At 35.7% G+C, this 18655-nt stretch overlaps 1 protein-coding gene across 1 annotated transcript in view; it reads left to right on the forward strand.

Annotated features, from left to right (window-relative positions):
- ITPR2 (inositol 1,4,5-trisphosphate receptor type 2) overlaps positions 1-18655 on the forward strand; it is a 431615-nt gene that overhangs the window by 222416 nt on the left and 190544 nt on the right. Inside the window, exons 35-37 of the mRNA XM_019737570.2 lie at positions 6103-6293; positions 11440-11582; positions 17770-17878. Of these exons, the coding sequence (XP_019593129.2) occupies positions 6103-6293; positions 11440-11582; positions 17770-17878 (443 nt within the window). The remainder of the gene's footprint in view (positions 1-6102; positions 6294-11439; positions 11583-17769; positions 17879-18655) is intronic.

Genomic DNA, 18655 nt, shown 5'->3' on the forward strand with positions numbered 1-18655 from the left:
AAGACTTGTCATATCCAGAGAATTTTCAGGATTTATAAGCCTAATTAGTTGGTTAGCCTAATGATCAAAATACCTGTGAATAAAGATAGCTCATTTTAGAGAACTATCTATCTCTAGGCAGAACACTACAAAAGATAAATGCATTAATAACCACCTATCCTCTCTCCTATTCGTTTTTAAAGGACATCATATACTTATTCGCTGACAAAATATCCTTAGCAAAGTAGTATCTCAATTGTACTCTGAGGAGAGAAATAGAAACATTTCTTTTTAAAATATTTTAAACTTTAGTGTGACCACTAAAGCACATAAGAGTTAATGCTACATTCCAGAAGAAAACCGGTTTTAGTAAATTCATTAGTTCTTTTTATTGAGAGGGAGAGGGGACAGGGAATAGCCATTTTGTCACAAGAATACATCCTAGTTTACATTTCAATATACTATTTATACCAGGATTTTTGTAGCTTAATAAAAGTAAGCTAAGTTTGAATCATATTTTTAGTTGCATTTGAAAAATATTGTTCTAGTTATTAATATTCTTGTAAGTGAGATCATGAATTAATTCTTTTCCTAGTCATTTTTTCTGTCTTAATTTTCAAACAATATATGGAAAGCCAAATTTGCGTTTTCAATTTTGCTTTCAAATTAATATTTATAATATTTTGACAGTGCAGGGAATCTATTTCAGGTCACATCTTTAAAGGTGTTAATATTTTTACAATTGCTTGAAAAATGTTTATCATTATCTACGCAGCTGATTTACTTTAACTCAAATTCTTGTTTCCCCCAAGTGAATAGTTAATTTCCTTTTATTGCCTAGAAATTGTGATTTAGCCCTTGTGATTTATCTTTGGGCAAAAGAAAGTAGAATATTTTACTCAGTTTATATTGTCCAATTTGTGCTAAGACAGGGGACTAGAAAATACCAATTAAAGTGGTACAGTTTTGGAAAAAGCAATGACAAAAAAATCCTTTGCAACGCATTTTGGAACATTAGAGTCTGATTTGTCCTCAGCCTGGTTTGTCCATGGTGGTGGCCATAGTGGAATAGCAGCAGCAGCTCACAGGAGCATCTGGGGCGGGGTGAGGTTTTCCTGACCTCACTAACGGGGTGGGGCTGCCCTGCTAAGAATAACAGAGGTGCTGCCATTGGGCAGCATTCCCACTTGGTGTCATTGGAAAATATTCACGGAGCACTTCTTTGTGTAAGCCTTAGTCATAGCAACAACACTTAATTAATGGTCAGTTTTATCTAATGTACCTGATTCCTAAAGGGGTGATAAATCCCAACCCTCCACAGCCCCCCATTTGTTTAAACTTTAGTGGGAACTTGGTTGTAATATGTTTTGAGCAATATTAAGGTTTATAATTTCTGTTATTTTTGTTGCTTAGAAAATAACATATAAGCAGTAATATCTTCTGTTGGACTTGTAAATGTTTAGAGCAAGCCCAGTTTATGTGTGATGCAGCCAGAAAAGGATGCAAGTCTTGCCAGGATTTGATCATGGTGCAGGATTAAGTATTTAGAAAAATATGTGCAGCTTGGCAGTATCGAGGCTGTCTGTCCTTCAGATGGGACAGGAGGCTGTTGCTCTGTTGTGAGTGATGGACATAAATAGAGACATCGTATTTCTTTGGAAAGGGAAATTTATAATGAATATTAGGAAAACGTTCACTAGGGAAATCTAGGCAGTGGTGGTGCAATTGATTGTTTAGGGTTGCCTTAGAGCTGTTATTATTCCCTTAAAACTTTAGCTTGAACTCTTGTTTAAAATGGTAACTTTTTGTGTCACTAGCTAAAATTGTTCATTTTCAAAGAAGTTTTTTAAGTATCTTTCAGCTTCAGAGAATTTTCAGCAGTAGAAATAATGCTCTCTACTATTGTATTTCTTTTTTAAATTTTATTGGGAAATACTGGGGAACTGTGTGTTTCTGCAGGGCCCATGAGCTCCTAGTCGTTGTCCTTCAATCTAGTTGTGGAGGGCGCAGCTCAGCTCCAAGTCCAGTCGCCAGTTTTCAATCTTAGTTGCAGGGGGCGCAGCCCACCATGCAACCTTGTTGAGAGCTTGCTCTAACCAACTGAACCATCCGGACGCCCTGCCCTCTACTATTGTTGCTTTCCTTTCATTATATGAAGCAAGCGGAGTCATTCATTCTCTCTCTCTCTCTCTCTCTCTCTCTCTCTCTCTCTCTCTCTCTCTCTCTCTCTCTCTCTCTCTCTCTCTCACTCGCCCTCCCTCCCTCCTCTCCATCTCTTTCCCTTCCTTCCTATTTTCACTCATTTAAAAAAGTCTTCCAAGGACTATGATTATAACTTTGAGTATATCCTTAAATCTTTATCTCTTGATTTACCAGCTCTAAATAATGTCTATGTGCTCCACACTATGAAAAATAAAGAAATGAATGTATTACCTTCATTTCTACCTTTTCACTCCCACTCTGTGTTCTAATTATTGCTTGATAGATTGTTAGTTTTATGTTGTGATGATTTGTGACATTTGTATTCTGTTCTGAAATGTAATGAAATCCCTTATAGGTTGATAAAATTTAAAAATAAATGATCAGATCTATATAATACTATGTGTAAATATTTTTCATTGTATAACTGTTAGATGTAGTGCTGTGATATTAAAACTTTCCAATGAAAGAGAATTTTCTAACCATTAATATCTAACAGATCTTACATTTGTTTTTAGCTTTATTCTCTTCTTCAGGTTCACATCAGTTGCCATGATTTCTTGTATTCACATTGACATTTTTTTGGATTCCTTTCTTGTTTCTTTTGGGGATGAGGGTAATTTTCATAGAGCATTCAGATAAAAATTTCTGAGCCTTACATGTTCTGAAATATTTTTAATTGAGTATCACATTTGATTTTTTCTAACAGAAATGTATTGTGTCACAGTTCTAGAGGCTAGAATCAAGGTGTCACAGCACCATGCTCTCTCTGAAGACTCCAGGGACGAATCTGTTTATGCCTTTCTCTTAGCTTCTGGTGTTTGCTTGCATTTTTCGGCATTCCTTGGTTTGCAGCTGCATAAATCCAACCTCTGCCTCCATCTTCACATGGTGTTTTTCCCTCTCTGTGTGTCTCTGTTTCCTTGTTCTCCTTCTTCTAAGGACACCAGTTGTATTGAATTAGGGTCTACCCTAGTTTGGTATGACCTTGACTTAACTTGATTACATTGCTAAGAAATAAGGTCCCATTCACAGGTACTTTTGATGGGGACTTCAATATATAGATATAGATATAGATATAGATATAGTATAGATATAGATATAGATATAGATATTTTGGGGGTGGCACAATTCATCCTATAACAGCATTGTAAATTTTTACCAGAATATGGCCAATATGCTTATTTAATCCTGTTTAAATAACACAATGGGCTCCTTCAGTTAGAAGATTTACATCTTTGTTTCGCTCAAGAAAGTTGTCTTTTATTGTTTTATTAATATCTTCCTTTCTACTGTCTCTGATATTTCTTTCTGAAACTTATATTTGTGAGATCTTGCACTTCCTGGATTAATCCTTCCTATTTCATACTCTCACTGTTTTATTTTCCCTTTTGATGTTTTATGTTCAAGACTTTTCCAGGTTACCACCTTGGTCTTTGTTCCTGTCCTTTTCTTTTCCAACCAATTTTTGAAATGTTTATGTGATGGTAATTTAATTATCAAGAGTTCTTTATTTTTTTCTGTTTTTCTTGTTTTTTTTTTGGAGCAGAATATACTCAGATTCTCTGAGGATAATAATTAGTATTTTGTTCTCCCCTGAATCATACCTTTTTTCACTGGGGCCAGTTATTCTTAATGCCCTTTGTTTTCCTGTGTGGCTCGGTGGTGTATTCATAGTTATAAAAGTCTGTAATAACTGGCATAGGTTTCGACTGTCATTTTGAAGGTCTATTTCTCTATTAGCATTCCCATATAAATGACAGGGTCGACCCAGAGTTCATAGTGAGGCGCTGTATAAATGATATGCGGGCTTTCCTGTGTGTGTGTGTGTGTGTGTGTGTGTGTGTGTGTGTGTATAGCAGAAGACAGGCTGAGAATACTAACAAGTGTTTAAATAAGGAGGTGTCGCGAGCACCTGTGAAGGACAGTCGCCACATTTCAGTCTCTTCCTGAAAGTCAAGGGGACATTAACCCCTTGGCAGGGCCCTACGTCCCTACGTGTTACTCGTAACACGAGTGGGGAACAAAGTCCTGACACACAGGTTCAGGTAGAGTAAGTAAACAGCTATATTTGGGAGCCAATGTCCCTCCAGAGGCCAATGCTCTGGTAAGCACAGAAGGTTTTACAGAATAGAATAGAATTTAATAACAAACCAAGTCCCAGAGTCAAATTGAGGTGGAGAAGGTCCCTGGTCCGGGAGAGATGACTGGGCCAACGAAGGGTCTGAGGCAAGCTGGTCTTGCAAAGAACTTCGGAGAGTCGGGGAGTATCGCAGCTTGCACCTCGCAGAAGACACTGTCGGGTCGCCCAGATGAACGTCCCAGAGGACGTTGCAGAGTGTGTCGCTCAGAGCCTCGCAGAGGGTCTTAGCCAGAGCGCCCAGTCAGACTACTCACAGCATTGCTCTGGAGTTCTGCTTTTGTCCTCTTTTCCTTGGACTTGTTTACTTCTTAGGTGATGACCAGAAGCTGTTTTGGTGAACAAGTTTATCATTCAATTTTGTTATGCTCAGTTTCACACAAAAACGTTTTTTACTTCACTCTTTTCAGTCTCACACATGTGTGAACATAGTCCTCTCCCTACTAGTAAACACCTTACTTTGCAAACCTCAATTCAACATATATACTCTACAGGAGGGTATTAGGTTATTGCTGAGGGGTTGGAGTCTTGTGTATATTTTCTCTTTTGCTGGAGCTGCCTCTTCTCTCTCCACTGTTCTGTTTCTTATTTGAGGAAGATTTTTGGAGTTACTTCAAGGTCTATTCTCCTTCTCTATCAAGTCCTAACACCTTCATTTGGCATTCTCTCCAGGCACAGATATTCCACTTTCTGGAGAGAACATTTTTACATTTCTCTAAATTTATCCTCTGAGTAAAAACCAACTGCCAACTGCTCTGTTTATGCTAGTCAGAGGGAGGAGGGCCTTAACTTCCCAGCTATGGTATTCAGATGCTATTCTTTATTGAGTTGCCCAGATGGTTCTCCCAGACCCCTGGTTGACTATGCACCTAGGAAGACCTGTTCTAACATGAATCTCTTGTAAAAGTTTCTTCTCTTCCTTCTCTGGATGGGCTAATCCCATCTTCATTCTGCTTGCAAAAATGCCTCGCATTTCTATTTTCCTCATGGAAAGCATTCTCATTTTTCAGTATTGTCATATAAGTCTAATAAAATATCAATTTTAGTTGATTTGGGGAAGAAAGACATATGTACCATCTTCCAATGCAGATTTTTTATACTCTTCAATTTTTTGTTTTCTTTCCTCATATGTTTTACCACATGAAACTGTGTGTGTCTGCTTTCTTATTTTTCTTGGCATCTGGGAAGATTGTTATGTGGTGTTTTGTATAATTTGCATGATTAGTATACAGTGTTTTCCTATATTGATGCTGTATGAAATGCATTTCAAAAATTAATCATCAAGAAATAAAGTAAGTTCTTGAATGTTTAATAAGCCTACATTAATAATTGGTCTTAAAAATTGAAATACTTTCAGTTTAAAAGCTTTTGCAGTCATATAAAACAATTTAATGGCAGCATTTAAAGTTTAGATCTATTTTTTCTTTTTTTTAACTAGTTGTGTTGAGATATAGTTAACATATAACTTTGTATTAAGGTGTACAACATAATGATTTCCCATATGTACATATTATAAAATGATTATAATAATAAATTTAGTTAACATTTGTCACCTCAAATAGTTACAAGTTTTTTATGAAAACTTTTAAGATCTACTCTTTTAGCAACTTTCAAATATGCCCTACGTATTCGGTATAGTCATCAAACTGTATGTTATATTCCAGCACTTATTTATCTTATATTTTTTTCTTTTTTATTTGTTCTGTGTTTGTAATATTATTTTGGTAATGTGTAAGACGCTTTAGTCAAATTAAGAGAAAATATTTAAAATCTTTCTTTTTCAGCAAAGAATCGTGGAATTGCTATTCCAGTGGATTTGGACAGCCAAGTTAATACTCTTTTCATGAAGAACCATTCAAATATGGTGCAGAGAGCAGCCATGGGTTGGAGACTATCAGCTCGCTCTGGACCACGCTTTAAGGAAGCTCTTGGAGGGCCTGCTTGGGATTATAGAAATATTATTGAAAAATTACAGGTACAATACAAGCATGAAATAGCATTAATGTTCTCTAAATTATAACTTTTAATATATGTAGTCACATATATTAAATAAAATAAGGTTAAAAATATCAAATTCTAGTTGGGGACCAGACTTTCTTTTGTAATTCCCTACCAACACTACCCTTTTTAAAAGCATAGCTTCCAGGTAAAAGTTGTTGTGAGAGTTATTTATTTATTTATTTATTTATTAAAGTTTTCCAATTTTGTTTAACAGACCAGATACTTTAAAAAAAAAATTTATTTTCAATCACAGTTGGCATTCAATATTGTTTTATATTAGTTTCAGGTGTGCAGTATAGTGGTTAGACATTTATATAATTTATGAAGTGAATCCCCCTGATTAGTCTAGTACCCAGCTGGCACTGTACATAGTTATTTCAATATTATATGTTGTAAGTTATTTTTAGTGAGTATATATTTTTTAATGTGTTTATAGTAATGAGTCTTAGTATCAAAATAATAATCATAATATCAATAATAAAATTTGGTAAAATAATTTACCATACAGACACATGTAAAAAATTAGATATTCATAACCTTACTTCAATTTGTCTCTTAGTATTCTCTTATACTCCTTTGGTGAGAATGGTATAAGCACCTTTACTCCCAAATTATTTGTATAGTAACCCTCTCCTGTTTTTTGGCCTGCACATTCTGGGACATTGAGTAAAGAGAGACATTCTACTAGTCTGCTCGGGCTGTGATCACAAAATATCATAGACTGGGTAATTTAACCAACAGAAATTTATTTTCTCACAGTTCTGGAGCTACCGTGTTTCCCCAAAAATAAGACCTAACCGGAAAATAAGCCCTAGCATGATTTTTCAGTATGACATCCCCTGAACATAAACCCTGATACATCTTTTGGAGCAAAAATTAATATAAGACCGGGTCTTATTTTTGGGGAAACACAGTGGAAGCACAAGAGCAGGTGTTGGCAGGTTTGTTTTCTTCTGAGTCCTCTTCTCCTTGGTTTGCGGATGGCTGCCTTGCTATTGTGTTTTCATATGGCCTTTCCTCTTTGCACATACATGTCTGTATTCTGTTATCCTCTTCTTATAAGGACACCAGTCATATTTGATTAGAGTTCACTCATATGAATTCATTTTATCTTAATTATGTCTATAAGGGTCCTATTTCCGATTATAATCACGCTCTGAAGCACTGGGGGTTAGGACATCACTATATGAGTTTTGAGGGAGACACAATTCAATCTATAACATACATCTTCCCACCCACATAATTATAGAAGACTTCATGGAACAAATTTGAGGAAATGGTCAAGACATGAACTGGAATAAATATTATGAGTGGTCACATGTAGATTAATTGGTGGAGGTGCAGAGTTTTAATAGATGAGTGTTACAGGTGGCTAAAAAGACAAGTTACACTCAGTATGAGGAACTTGAAGCCTATAAGTCATTAAAAGTTTAGAGGAAAATGTCAATATAAGTGATTAAACAATTACTGGTTTGTAGAATAGAATTATCAGAAAGAGACTAGAGGAAGGCAGATTAATAGGAATTACTAAAGGTCTTACTTAGCCAGGTGTCAGTATGAATGAAACGAAGAAACAGGTGTTGCAAAAAATAAGGAAGGCAAGGTCTATAGACTTGGTGGCTGCTGGATGGAGATACAGAGAGGCATTTGAGAGGCACTAATGATTGGAGACTAGGTGATATCATTAAGACTCTTTATTGTAAGAGGGAAGGAGAAAATATAGTAGAAGTATGTTAGCTATGGTCATTGAAAATAAGCTGAATTAGGTTAACAAACTACTGAATATAATGAAGTGAAGTCTATATTTATAGATAATAGTTAGAGTGAGAAGAGTGGATGGAATATTCGGATAGTGACAGAAAAAAAAAAAAAAGTCTTACGAGAGGCCAGGATTGGTAGAATGGCCAAATAAGAGAGAAAAAAGGCAGGGTCAAAAAGGAGGGGAGTCAGGTTTATGAGAGCCAAATAAGTAGAATATTTCAGAGGAGAGGTAGATAACAGTGTCAACCAGCACACAGGGGCTATTCCTAAACTTGTTTTAGCATGGTCATTGGCATTCATTAAATAAGCATGTATTGGTGAAAACTCTATACCAGCCACTGTGTGTTGGACATAGAACCGTAAGGCCTATGCCTTTATGGAACACACATTCTAGCCAAGTAAATATATAGTGTTAGATAGTTAAAACTGCTACGAATAAATAAATCAGGGTAACAACATAGTGGACAGTCATTGCAAGAATGATCTTATAGCTGGAAGCACCTCTCTATTATAGAGGTAACATTTGCGTTGAGTAATCTATCCTGAATAATCTATCATGAATAATAATCCTGAAGAGGAATAATCTGTTCAAAGAGTTGAGGACAGAGAGTTTTAGGGGATGGAAGAGTAAATGCAATAGTGCAATGGCAGGAGCAAGGTTGTGTGTTTGAGGGACCCAGAGAAGCCCATTGGGGCAGGAATTTAATGAGCAAGGTAATATGAAATAAGAAGTCAAATCATGTAGAGACTTACATGGTAAGGCATTTGAATTTTATTCTAAGTGAGAAGGCAAATCATTGGAGGTTTTCAGCAGAGGATAGGCATAACTTGGTTTACCTTTTAAAAGATCACTGTGGATTGTGAGTGGTGAGTGGTTTGTAGGGTCCAAACATGGAAGCCATGAGTCTATTGCATTAATTCAGGCAAAAGTTGATGGTGATTGGGCTTACGTGGGTAGCAATAATAACAAAAATGTGAATACATTTTGGCTCTATTTGGTTACAGGGCCAACAGGACTTGGTAGATGGATGGATGAGTTGTGGGGCTGGAAAGAGGAATCAAAGTTGGGTCTGGGTATGATATGATTGGATCATTTGCTAAGATAGGGAAGAATGGGAGAGTTGGAGTCAGGACTTCTATATGGAGAATTTTAAATTTGAAATGCCTATTTAGCTATCAATGTGGGTATGTTAAATAGGCAGTTGGATATATGAGTCTGGAGTGGTTTGGAAAGATGTCCATACAGGAAATATAAGTGTAGGAATTTTCAGCAGATATATGATGTGAAAACCATGGAATTGGATGAGATCTTCACAAGAAAGTGTAGATATAGAAAAGACCAGGAACTACCAGTAGTTGGCAAAAGAATGGTCAGGACATAGGTGGGAAATAAAGAAAGTGTGATGTTACAGAGCCAAGAGCAGAAAGTGTTTGACAAAGTAGGAACAAGTATGTAACATGCTTAGCAGTGGTTGGGTAAGGTGAGGACAGAAAAGTAACCACTGGATTTGGTAACAGGGTAATGATTGCAGTTAATACCACTACTCAATAATAATGATTACTAACATTTATTAAGGGATAATAAATGGCCAGTATGTGTTAGAGGCTGTTCTGTGTGTTTACCTTTAATCTTTACTGCAAGCCCATGTGATTGCTGGTATCATTATCCTGAGTTTATACGTAGGGAAATAATGAATTAGAGAGACTACATAGTTGGCCTTTGATCAAAAAAAGAGATGAAGACACAATTCACATCATAGAAACCTGTGCACAACTTGTTTAGTAAATGAAATGAAGAGTAGTAATATGAAAAATAGTATGTTTTAGGGACATTTTATGAAATATGGTCATGTTTGATAAACATATTCTCTTCCCATCTTTATGAAATATCTAGTTTCCCATTTACATCATTTTCTTCCTGTACTCTCTTTGAACTGCCTTTAAAAAGTTCTTAGAAGACTTATTTAGAGAAGTTGAAATAGAAATGATAACCTTTGTTAAAAGGGGAAGAAAAATTTAAACAAGAGTTAACTCCTGAAATCCACTGGTTACGAAACCAAGAGAGATGGTACCCCCATCTGTGTTGCTGTAGCTGAGAGTAACAATAAGCAATTGTCAGTCAGCTTTCTGCTTAACAAAAAATGTCATAGCTATGGGTGAATAAAGTATTTCTTTATGTGAGAAGATTATTTTTGGTCTTCTAACATAGTTATTTTAAAAACAAAAAGGGGATGCTTTAATCATTAAAGAATGTTCAGTAAATTATCATTGCCTACAGTTCATTTTAGAAACATGTCAGGATGCTTTCAGCTATAATTAGCACAATATTCAACTAATAGTGGCTTAAACAATAAAAATATATTGTTTCGCATAGCAAGGAATCTGGAGTCGGGGCTCTTTCTGAGTTAGTTAATTCATCAGCTCTGTAGGTAAGGGTCCTAACACCATTGGTCTGTTGGCTTTCATCTTAAAGCTGGTCTCCCAGGGTCATAGTAGAGCTGCCTCACATTTTGGATTCACACTCCACACTATCTTGATAGCCATAGGAATCTGCCCCCTTATCTCCCAACACATGCCCCCACATGCTCAGCAGACTTTACCTGATGTCTTATTGGCCAGGACCTTGCCACGTAATCATGCCTAGGCCGCTAGATCAATCCCTGGCACAGCAAGTGGAGTGACCATGACTAGCTTAAACTAATCAACCTTTGACCCTAAGCTGAAGGAGGCTCATCTCTCTGAGAATGTTGCTGCCTGATTCAGAAACAAGCATGGGGATTCTGTTAGCAAGGAAGAGGGTGAAGAAAGGCTGTTGAGTAGGTAACCAATAGTGTTTATCAAACAATGTAATTTCCAATACTATTAAATGTTATTGAACCTTTGCGTAGTACTAAGGCTGCTTCCAATAGTATATTTAGGAATTTCCCCATTGGAAGAAATGGTTAGTTCTGATGACCAATAACGCATATAAAATCTCTCTCTCTTTTAGCTCTTCCACAATCATGCCCCAAATTATTCCAGTTTGATGAATACGTGTCATGTCTCCATTACAATCCTAGACACTGCAGGGCTTGTCACCGTGGCTTTATTGACTTCCTCTTGTGTGTATATCCTTAGAAATCATAGAGCTACCCATTCCTCCCTTACCTTATAAATGAAAAAGGAGACTCAGGCAGTATTTATACAGAAAACCAGATTATACTTAAAACACAGACATCAGTGCCATGGGAAGGTAGAGTACACATTCTCTGAAATTGCCACGACTCATTCCTGGTTAGTATTCTGAGGCTTGTCATAGCTTCAAAGGATGAAATTTTACTTGGGTCTTCACGTGGGTTCTTTTGTGCTTTATTCCTTAGGACGTAGTGGCCTCCTTGGAGCAACAGTTCAGCCCGATGATGCAGGCTGAATTCTCAGTGTTGGTTGATGTGTTGTACAGTCCAGAACTTCTGTTCCCTGAGGGGAGTGATGCAAGAATACGATGTGGTGCTTTCATGTCCAAGTAAGTGGGTGCAAGCTGAGATTCTGTTAGTGTTACCAAACTAAGATGGCCTCTACCATTTCTGCTGTTTACTCTGCTGGCCCATAACAACAGTCCACAGAGTATGTGAAAGGTCTAAAATCCATGTTAAAAAATACTTCCAAACTCATTAATTGGATTCAATTGAAATTTTATTCTGGCGAAGGATATCATATTTTACTAAAATTTACTGAAAATGAAATGCGTTATTATTGGGCACAAAATATTTTGGTTCTAGTTATTTTCTATAACTATATCGTGTGACACTTGAAAACGATTCCTGTTTAAAGTCACTGGTTTTCATTAGCACAGAGAGAAAGAAAATGGAGCTAACATTTATTGAGGTCTTAACTGTGTGCATTATTGTCCTATGTGTGTCTACCAATTTTATCTAATGTACACAAACACTGGGAGATTGACAGTCAGCTTCATTTTACAGATGAGAAAGCTGAGATTCAGGTGTGCTTCAGGTAAAGAGCTGTTAGTTCTCATACTCAGCACTCTGTCGTACTGCCGCCATGATCCTTCTCTGCAGCTCTTTCATTTACTTATTTTTCATAACATTTGTGTGGTATTGTCAGATCTGTTAGAGTTAATATATTTATCCTAGAATATTTCCATTTTAATGGTAAATGAAAAATTTTCAAGGAAGATCTGTAAGTATAAGCAATTGTGGGAAAAAATATAACTAGCCTCAGAAAGAAGGGACATATCTTAACATGGAGGGCACTTCACTGAATGATTTACAAGTCATCACATGTAGACTCAAGATGGCCAGCCAGAGATACCTCGTTTCCTTGGGGAGAGTATCTAGATGGAGAATTGCAGAATGCTGCCAACCCCCTTGACCATCATCCACCATAGTTATTTCCTGTGTGACTGAGGACATTGCTGAAAGAAGTCTCAAAACCTCTTCTATTGACTATGACTTACTGAGGAAGAAATTGCAGGATTAGGGGACACAAGAGTATATTCGTTTCTTTTACCAGTTAAAGCTGGGATTTGGGGAGAGAAAACAAGATATGGGATGAGAAGAACTGACTACAGGGATGATAATTACAAATAGTGATGATAGTGACATAGAGTTTCTATATAATGGCCAGAATCATGGATTGTTGGCTGTAGACTCAGTATATTTTAAGGGAACTAGGAACAAATGTATCTGTTAGGGCATTTGCCAGTATTGGTTGATATGTTGTGCACTCCAGAACTACTGTTCTAATTTGTATTAGAAGACTTGTCAGTCTTCTAATAAGAATTTTTAAATGAAGAGGTCTAGAGTGTCTATAAAACTGATGACTGTGGAGGCCATTAGAAAAAATAAAGAAGTATTGCCTAGTAATACAGAATAAAAATAAGGTCTTTGAAAAATACCCTTTACCTTCTGTGAATATATATTGATGTATAGAATGTGGGTTAAAAAAGGGGTTATAAACCTGAGATTTTTAACTCCAGAAAATTGACATGGAAAAATAATGTAGATATATTCCAGAGTAGTCTGGAACAGGAATTGGCAAACTCTAGCCTGTAGGCTAAACTGGTCCCCTTGATTATTTTTGCAAATAAAGTTTTATTGAAATGCAATCACACACATTCATTTACATATTGTCTGTGGTTGCTTTCATACTACTGTGGCAGAGTCTACTAGTAGTTGCCTAGTCTGTATGGCCCATAAAACCTAGAACATTTACTATTTGGCCCTTTAGAAAAAAAGTTTGCTGATACAGTGTTAAGATGGCTGTTAATACATCAGCTACTAGATATACATGGTTATTTAAAACTTAAAATTAATAAAAATAAAATATTCAGTTCCTTAGTCACATTTACCACATTTTAAATGCTCAATAGCCGTATGTGGCTAGCAGCTAACAAATCTGGCAGCACAGATACAGAACATTTCAATTGTCCCAGAAAACGTTCTGCTGGACAGCACTGGTCTAGAACTTAAAGATATAGGTCTATGAGCAGGTCATATTAAACAATGCAGAATATTAAGAAAATATTGACTTGTGCTGAAGGTGAGGCAAGTCTGTTACAACATCAGGTAAACTAAAAGGAGAGAAGCAGAGTGATATGACGGTGGGAATATATTACATCCTACACTCAGATGGAGAAAGGTGTCGCACTTGCTTTAGTGGTTAGAGAAGAGGTTTTTGTACTGTGAGGATTGTATTATGGCCTGAGGTTCAGGAATGTCAATTTTCTGCCCTAGTGCTTATCTGACTTCTTCCTCAGCTCTACGAAGAACCAAGGGCTTTATCTTCAAGAATATCTAATGAAATTAGAATCCAACTTTATAAATGACTATGCAAGGGGCCGTGCATTAATTACTGTGCTGAGCTCTCTGGTGGAGTTTTGTTGGAGAATATAGTTTAGGTCTAGGGTTTAAGTAGGGCTTCCAACTTTCTCTAATGAATTTAACTCTTGGAACTTATTGACTCAGATGGGTCTGCTGGATAACATGAGGGATAGATCCCAGGAAAGAACCCAAATGCACATATCTACTTAGTCACATAGAGTGAGAGAGAACAGAATAAAGAGAGAATAGATCAATGTGGGTGTTAACTGTTAAAGTATCTGGTTACAGTCCATTCAAACCTGCACTTACTTCTCACTTATGAGAAGAATCTCAGAGTTTTACAAACTGGGATTTGATCCAAATAACATAGGGGGGAGAGACAACCATTAATTTAAAAAAATGAATTAGGAAAGAATATAAAATACCAGAGTGCGTCTCATGTAGTAAAGGTAACTTTTGTGTTTTACAAATATACAAATATTTATGTAGGAGGTTGTTTTGTGAAACTTATTTTTTCCTTAGATCATAGAAAAAAATACTTGAAAGCCTTTGATGTAACACAACCAAACATTACGTAAGAGATGAACACCTTGTAGAAATCACTAACAAGTGGCCATTCATTCTTATATATCCAATTGATATTTTCAAATGGTTAGTGAATTAAATATTTTATCTAAAGACAAGTTAAAGAAAATGGGAACACCCAGATAGAAAAAAAATCAAAAGAAATTTACAATGCCTACTAAATTACTTTCATGCATTCAGAGACTATCATGTGAAAGAAAGGACCAAATAGCAGAGGTTTTAGAGAGACAGGTTTTTTTCCTATCAAGGAGAACTTTAGAACAGCTATTCTGCCTGCTGCACTTGACCACATGGATATATAAACCATGATGCTCAGACTTAACATGTCTAAAAGGAGCTCACTGTTTCTTTTCACTCCTTAAGCATGACATAGCTATCATTTAAAAGTATCACTGCCCATCTACTAACCCAGCCTATAAATTCCAGGCATCTATTATCTGCCTTTCGTCTTCTACTTCCCATATGTCATTATTTACCAAGTCTTGGCTATTTCGTTTTTTTTAATTATTTTTTTGTTAAAGTATAGCTGACATATAACATTATATTAGTTTCAGGTGTACAACATAGTGATTCAACATTTATATACTTTATGAAATGATCACAGTAAGTCTAGTAACCATCTGTCACCATAAAAAATTACTATATTATTGACTCTTTTCCCTATGCTGTTCATAACATCCCTGTGACTTATTTATTTTATAACTAGAAGTTTGTACCTCTCAATACCCTTCACCTTTTTCGCTCTTCTCCCTGCCGCCTTCCCCTCTGGCTACTGTCAGTTTGTTTTCTGTATCTATGAGTCTGTTCCTGTTTTATTTGTTCATTTGTTTTGTTTTTTTGATTCCACATATAAGTGCAGTCATATGGTATTTGTCTTCTTTTGTCTGACTTATTTTACTTAGCATAATACCCTTTACGTCCATCCATGTTGTCACAAATAGCAAGGTTTCATTCCTTTTTATGGCTGAGTAATACTCCATTGTGTGTATATATATTGCACATCTTTATCCATCCATCTATCGGTGGATACCTAGGTAGCTTCAATATCTTGACTATTGTAAATAATGCTACAATGAACATAGGGTGCATATATTTTTTCATATTAGTGTTTTCATTTTCTTCAGATAAATGTCCAAAAGTGGAATTTCTGGTTATATGGTAGTTCTATTTTTAATTTTTTGAGGAAACTCCATACTGTTTCCGATAATGGCTGCACCAATCTTCAATCCAACCGACAATGCAGTGGGTTCCCTTATCTCCACACCCTCGCCAACACTTGTAATTTGTTGTTTTTTTATAATAGCCATTCTGACTGGTGTGTGGTGATATCTCACTGTGGTCCTGATGATTAGTGATGTTGAGCATCTTTCCATGTGTCTTCTTTGAAGAAGTATCTAATCAGGTCCTCTGCCCATCTTTTAATCATGTTGTTTGTTTTTTGATGTTGAGTTGTGTGAACTGTTTATATATTTTGGATATTAACCCCTTATCGAATATATTGTTTGCAAATATCTTCTCCCATTTAGTAGGTTGCTTTTTCTTCTTGTTGGTTTCTTTTGCTGTGAAGCCTTGGCTATTTTATTTCTATATTGCTTCTTGTATCCATACCCCATCATATGCTCTATTCATCTCCTACCTTGTTCTCACTCTTCCATGTCACCTTCCCCACTGCCATTGAGGTATTTTTTTTCACACGTAGACAGGGTCGTTCAGGTCCTTTGAAACAGTGGTTCCCTATTTTCTATAAAGTCCAGACTCTAGAATAATATTTCCAGTTCCTTCTTTTCAGACCATATCTCTTATACTCTCCTCTTCCAAATCCTTAAGTGTCAGCTGCCAGTTGGGGTACTTATCATTTCTTGGACATGATGGTTAGCTTTCTGTTTCTGCCTTCTCTGTCCAGTCTTCTCTGCCAGGTGAAACCTTCATAGTTAAATGTTATCTCTTCACAGAAACTTTCTCTGTCAGCCCTAGGCAACTGTCCTAACAGAATGTAACAGTTTCTTTGTCTAGGTTGTGGCATTACAAATACCTGTGTTGTAGCACTCACATGTCATGAAAGAGGTGGCTGCGTGCAACCTACTGTTGCTGGGACTGTCTTCATAGTAACTCTGAGACTCGAGATCTGTGAACTGTGTCATGTCACCACAGAGTGGTGCTTCAGAATCTTGGCTCTGAAGTCAAATGGACTTGGGTCTATTTCCAGATGCCACCACTTAATAATTGTGTAACCAGAGGCAAGTTGCGTTATCTCTCTGGACCTCTGCTTTCTGCTCAGTAAAATTAGCCTGATAATAGAAGCTGTAGCTTTGGCTTGTTGTGAGGATGAATTAAGAGAATCCATGGGAAGTCCTTGTACGTTACCCTGACACCCGATAAGCCACTTACTAGCCATCATCTAGTGAAAGCTCAGTTTTCCTTAGGATTTGTCCCACAGAACTTCTGTTATGTTACTAAAATCAGATCATTCCATAATATTCTACATCATTTGGTTTTTTCCAGGAAGACTTGTATCTCACGGGGTCATTTTGAGAACCAGCTTGTTCAGAGCTACATATGCTAAGTTGCAAATTCTAATGGTGAACACTTTACTTGATTTTGACTTCTTGGGGATGTTGTGTAACTGTTATCCTCAAACTTTTCTCCTGAAAGAACAACAGTGCAAAGGTTACCACTATAAAATGAGAGTTTTTGTCCAAATTATAGCAAGCATAGTAAATGGATAGATGTCTTAGTGTTACTTTTTGTTTTCGTTTTTGTTTTGCTTCCAATCACAAAAATGCCTGTTTGTACTAAAAACTGCCTGTTTCTACCTAGCAGTGAAGATTATTGTTAATGGAAACTGGAAGACAGCCCATTATACAAAGATTGCAATTTATAAATTTATATACTGCTACTGCTATATAATTAATGTAGCATAGTACATAGAAAATAATATAGTATAACAGAATAAAATGTAATATGCTGCAAATATTCATATTTCTCTACTAGTAAGATAATCAGTGTTTCATTGTTTTTCAAAGAGTATAGTGTCCCACTAAAAGTGCACTACCTGAATAATTTAGAAGCTCTAAGATATATTGCCTGTAAAACAAAAGATGTTTTATAATAAAAAGTCTGTAAGTTGAAATGAAATTTTTAAACTTTTGAAAACAGGTATCTATCTTGTTTACTTCATATTCTCAAATAATAGTGTGATTTTTTTTTCCCCTCTAGCATATGATGTTAGTATATAGCTTGAAGAAAAATCTCTGTCCTATTTAAGCTTTAATGTTTTGCTTTAAGGTTGATTAATCATACAAAGAAACTAATGGAGAAAGAAGAAAAACTGTGCATTAAAATTCTTCAGACTTTACGAGAAATGCTGGAGAAGAAAGACAGCTTTGTGGAAGAGGTATTTAAAAATTTTTTTTAGTACTTGAAAGTAAAGGAGAATTTCTAGAATACTGTAACCAATGAATTAAAATAGGTTATTATATAATTGCTTGTATTTCATATTAATGGAATGTGTACTTTAGATGAATGAGATAATTTGAATTTTTATAGTATTCGTCTTTCATGTCTGCTTTGAATTGAGAAATAGCTAAGATTAAAATGTCCCAAGTATTCGGTTTATTTGTTTTTTTATTATAGTCTATCTTGAATATGTATATTTTTCTCATATAGCTTCAATGGACCAAATAACCTTTTTCAATAATGGGCAACTGAGATGCATTACTAAGATTTTATATCAAGTTCTGCTGCATATTAAAGTGAGCTATGCATTTTGGTATATGTTAATTTTTATTGTAAATATATGTTCATGTCATTTTCTATAATATTTTGCCAATTATAAAATAATACTTTTAAAAAATAAATAGGATATGAGTTTCTATTCTTAACTATATTAATTTAAATATTGCATACATGATTTTCAGGGAATATCAACTTATAGACGATAATTGTCAGCTTGTTATTAAAAATGACAGCTCAGGTGCTCATTAAGAGATAGCTAGCAGCATGTTTAATACCCAAGGTAATACACTTAAATGTGAAACATAAATCTAGTGTAGCTTTTTTTTTTTTTAGCTAGATACCTTTGCTTTTATGTTTAGTATCCAACAAAATTTGTACCATGCCCTTAATAACCTTTTGGTCTGTTTCTCTAAAAACTAATCATCTGATATGCTTA

This window comes from Rhinolophus sinicus, linkage group LG02 (assembly GCF_036562045.2).
Source record: "Rhinolophus sinicus isolate RSC01 linkage group LG02, ASM3656204v1, whole genome shotgun sequence".
Classification (NCBI taxonomy): domain Eukaryota; kingdom Metazoa; phylum Chordata; class Mammalia; order Chiroptera; family Rhinolophidae; genus Rhinolophus; species Rhinolophus sinicus.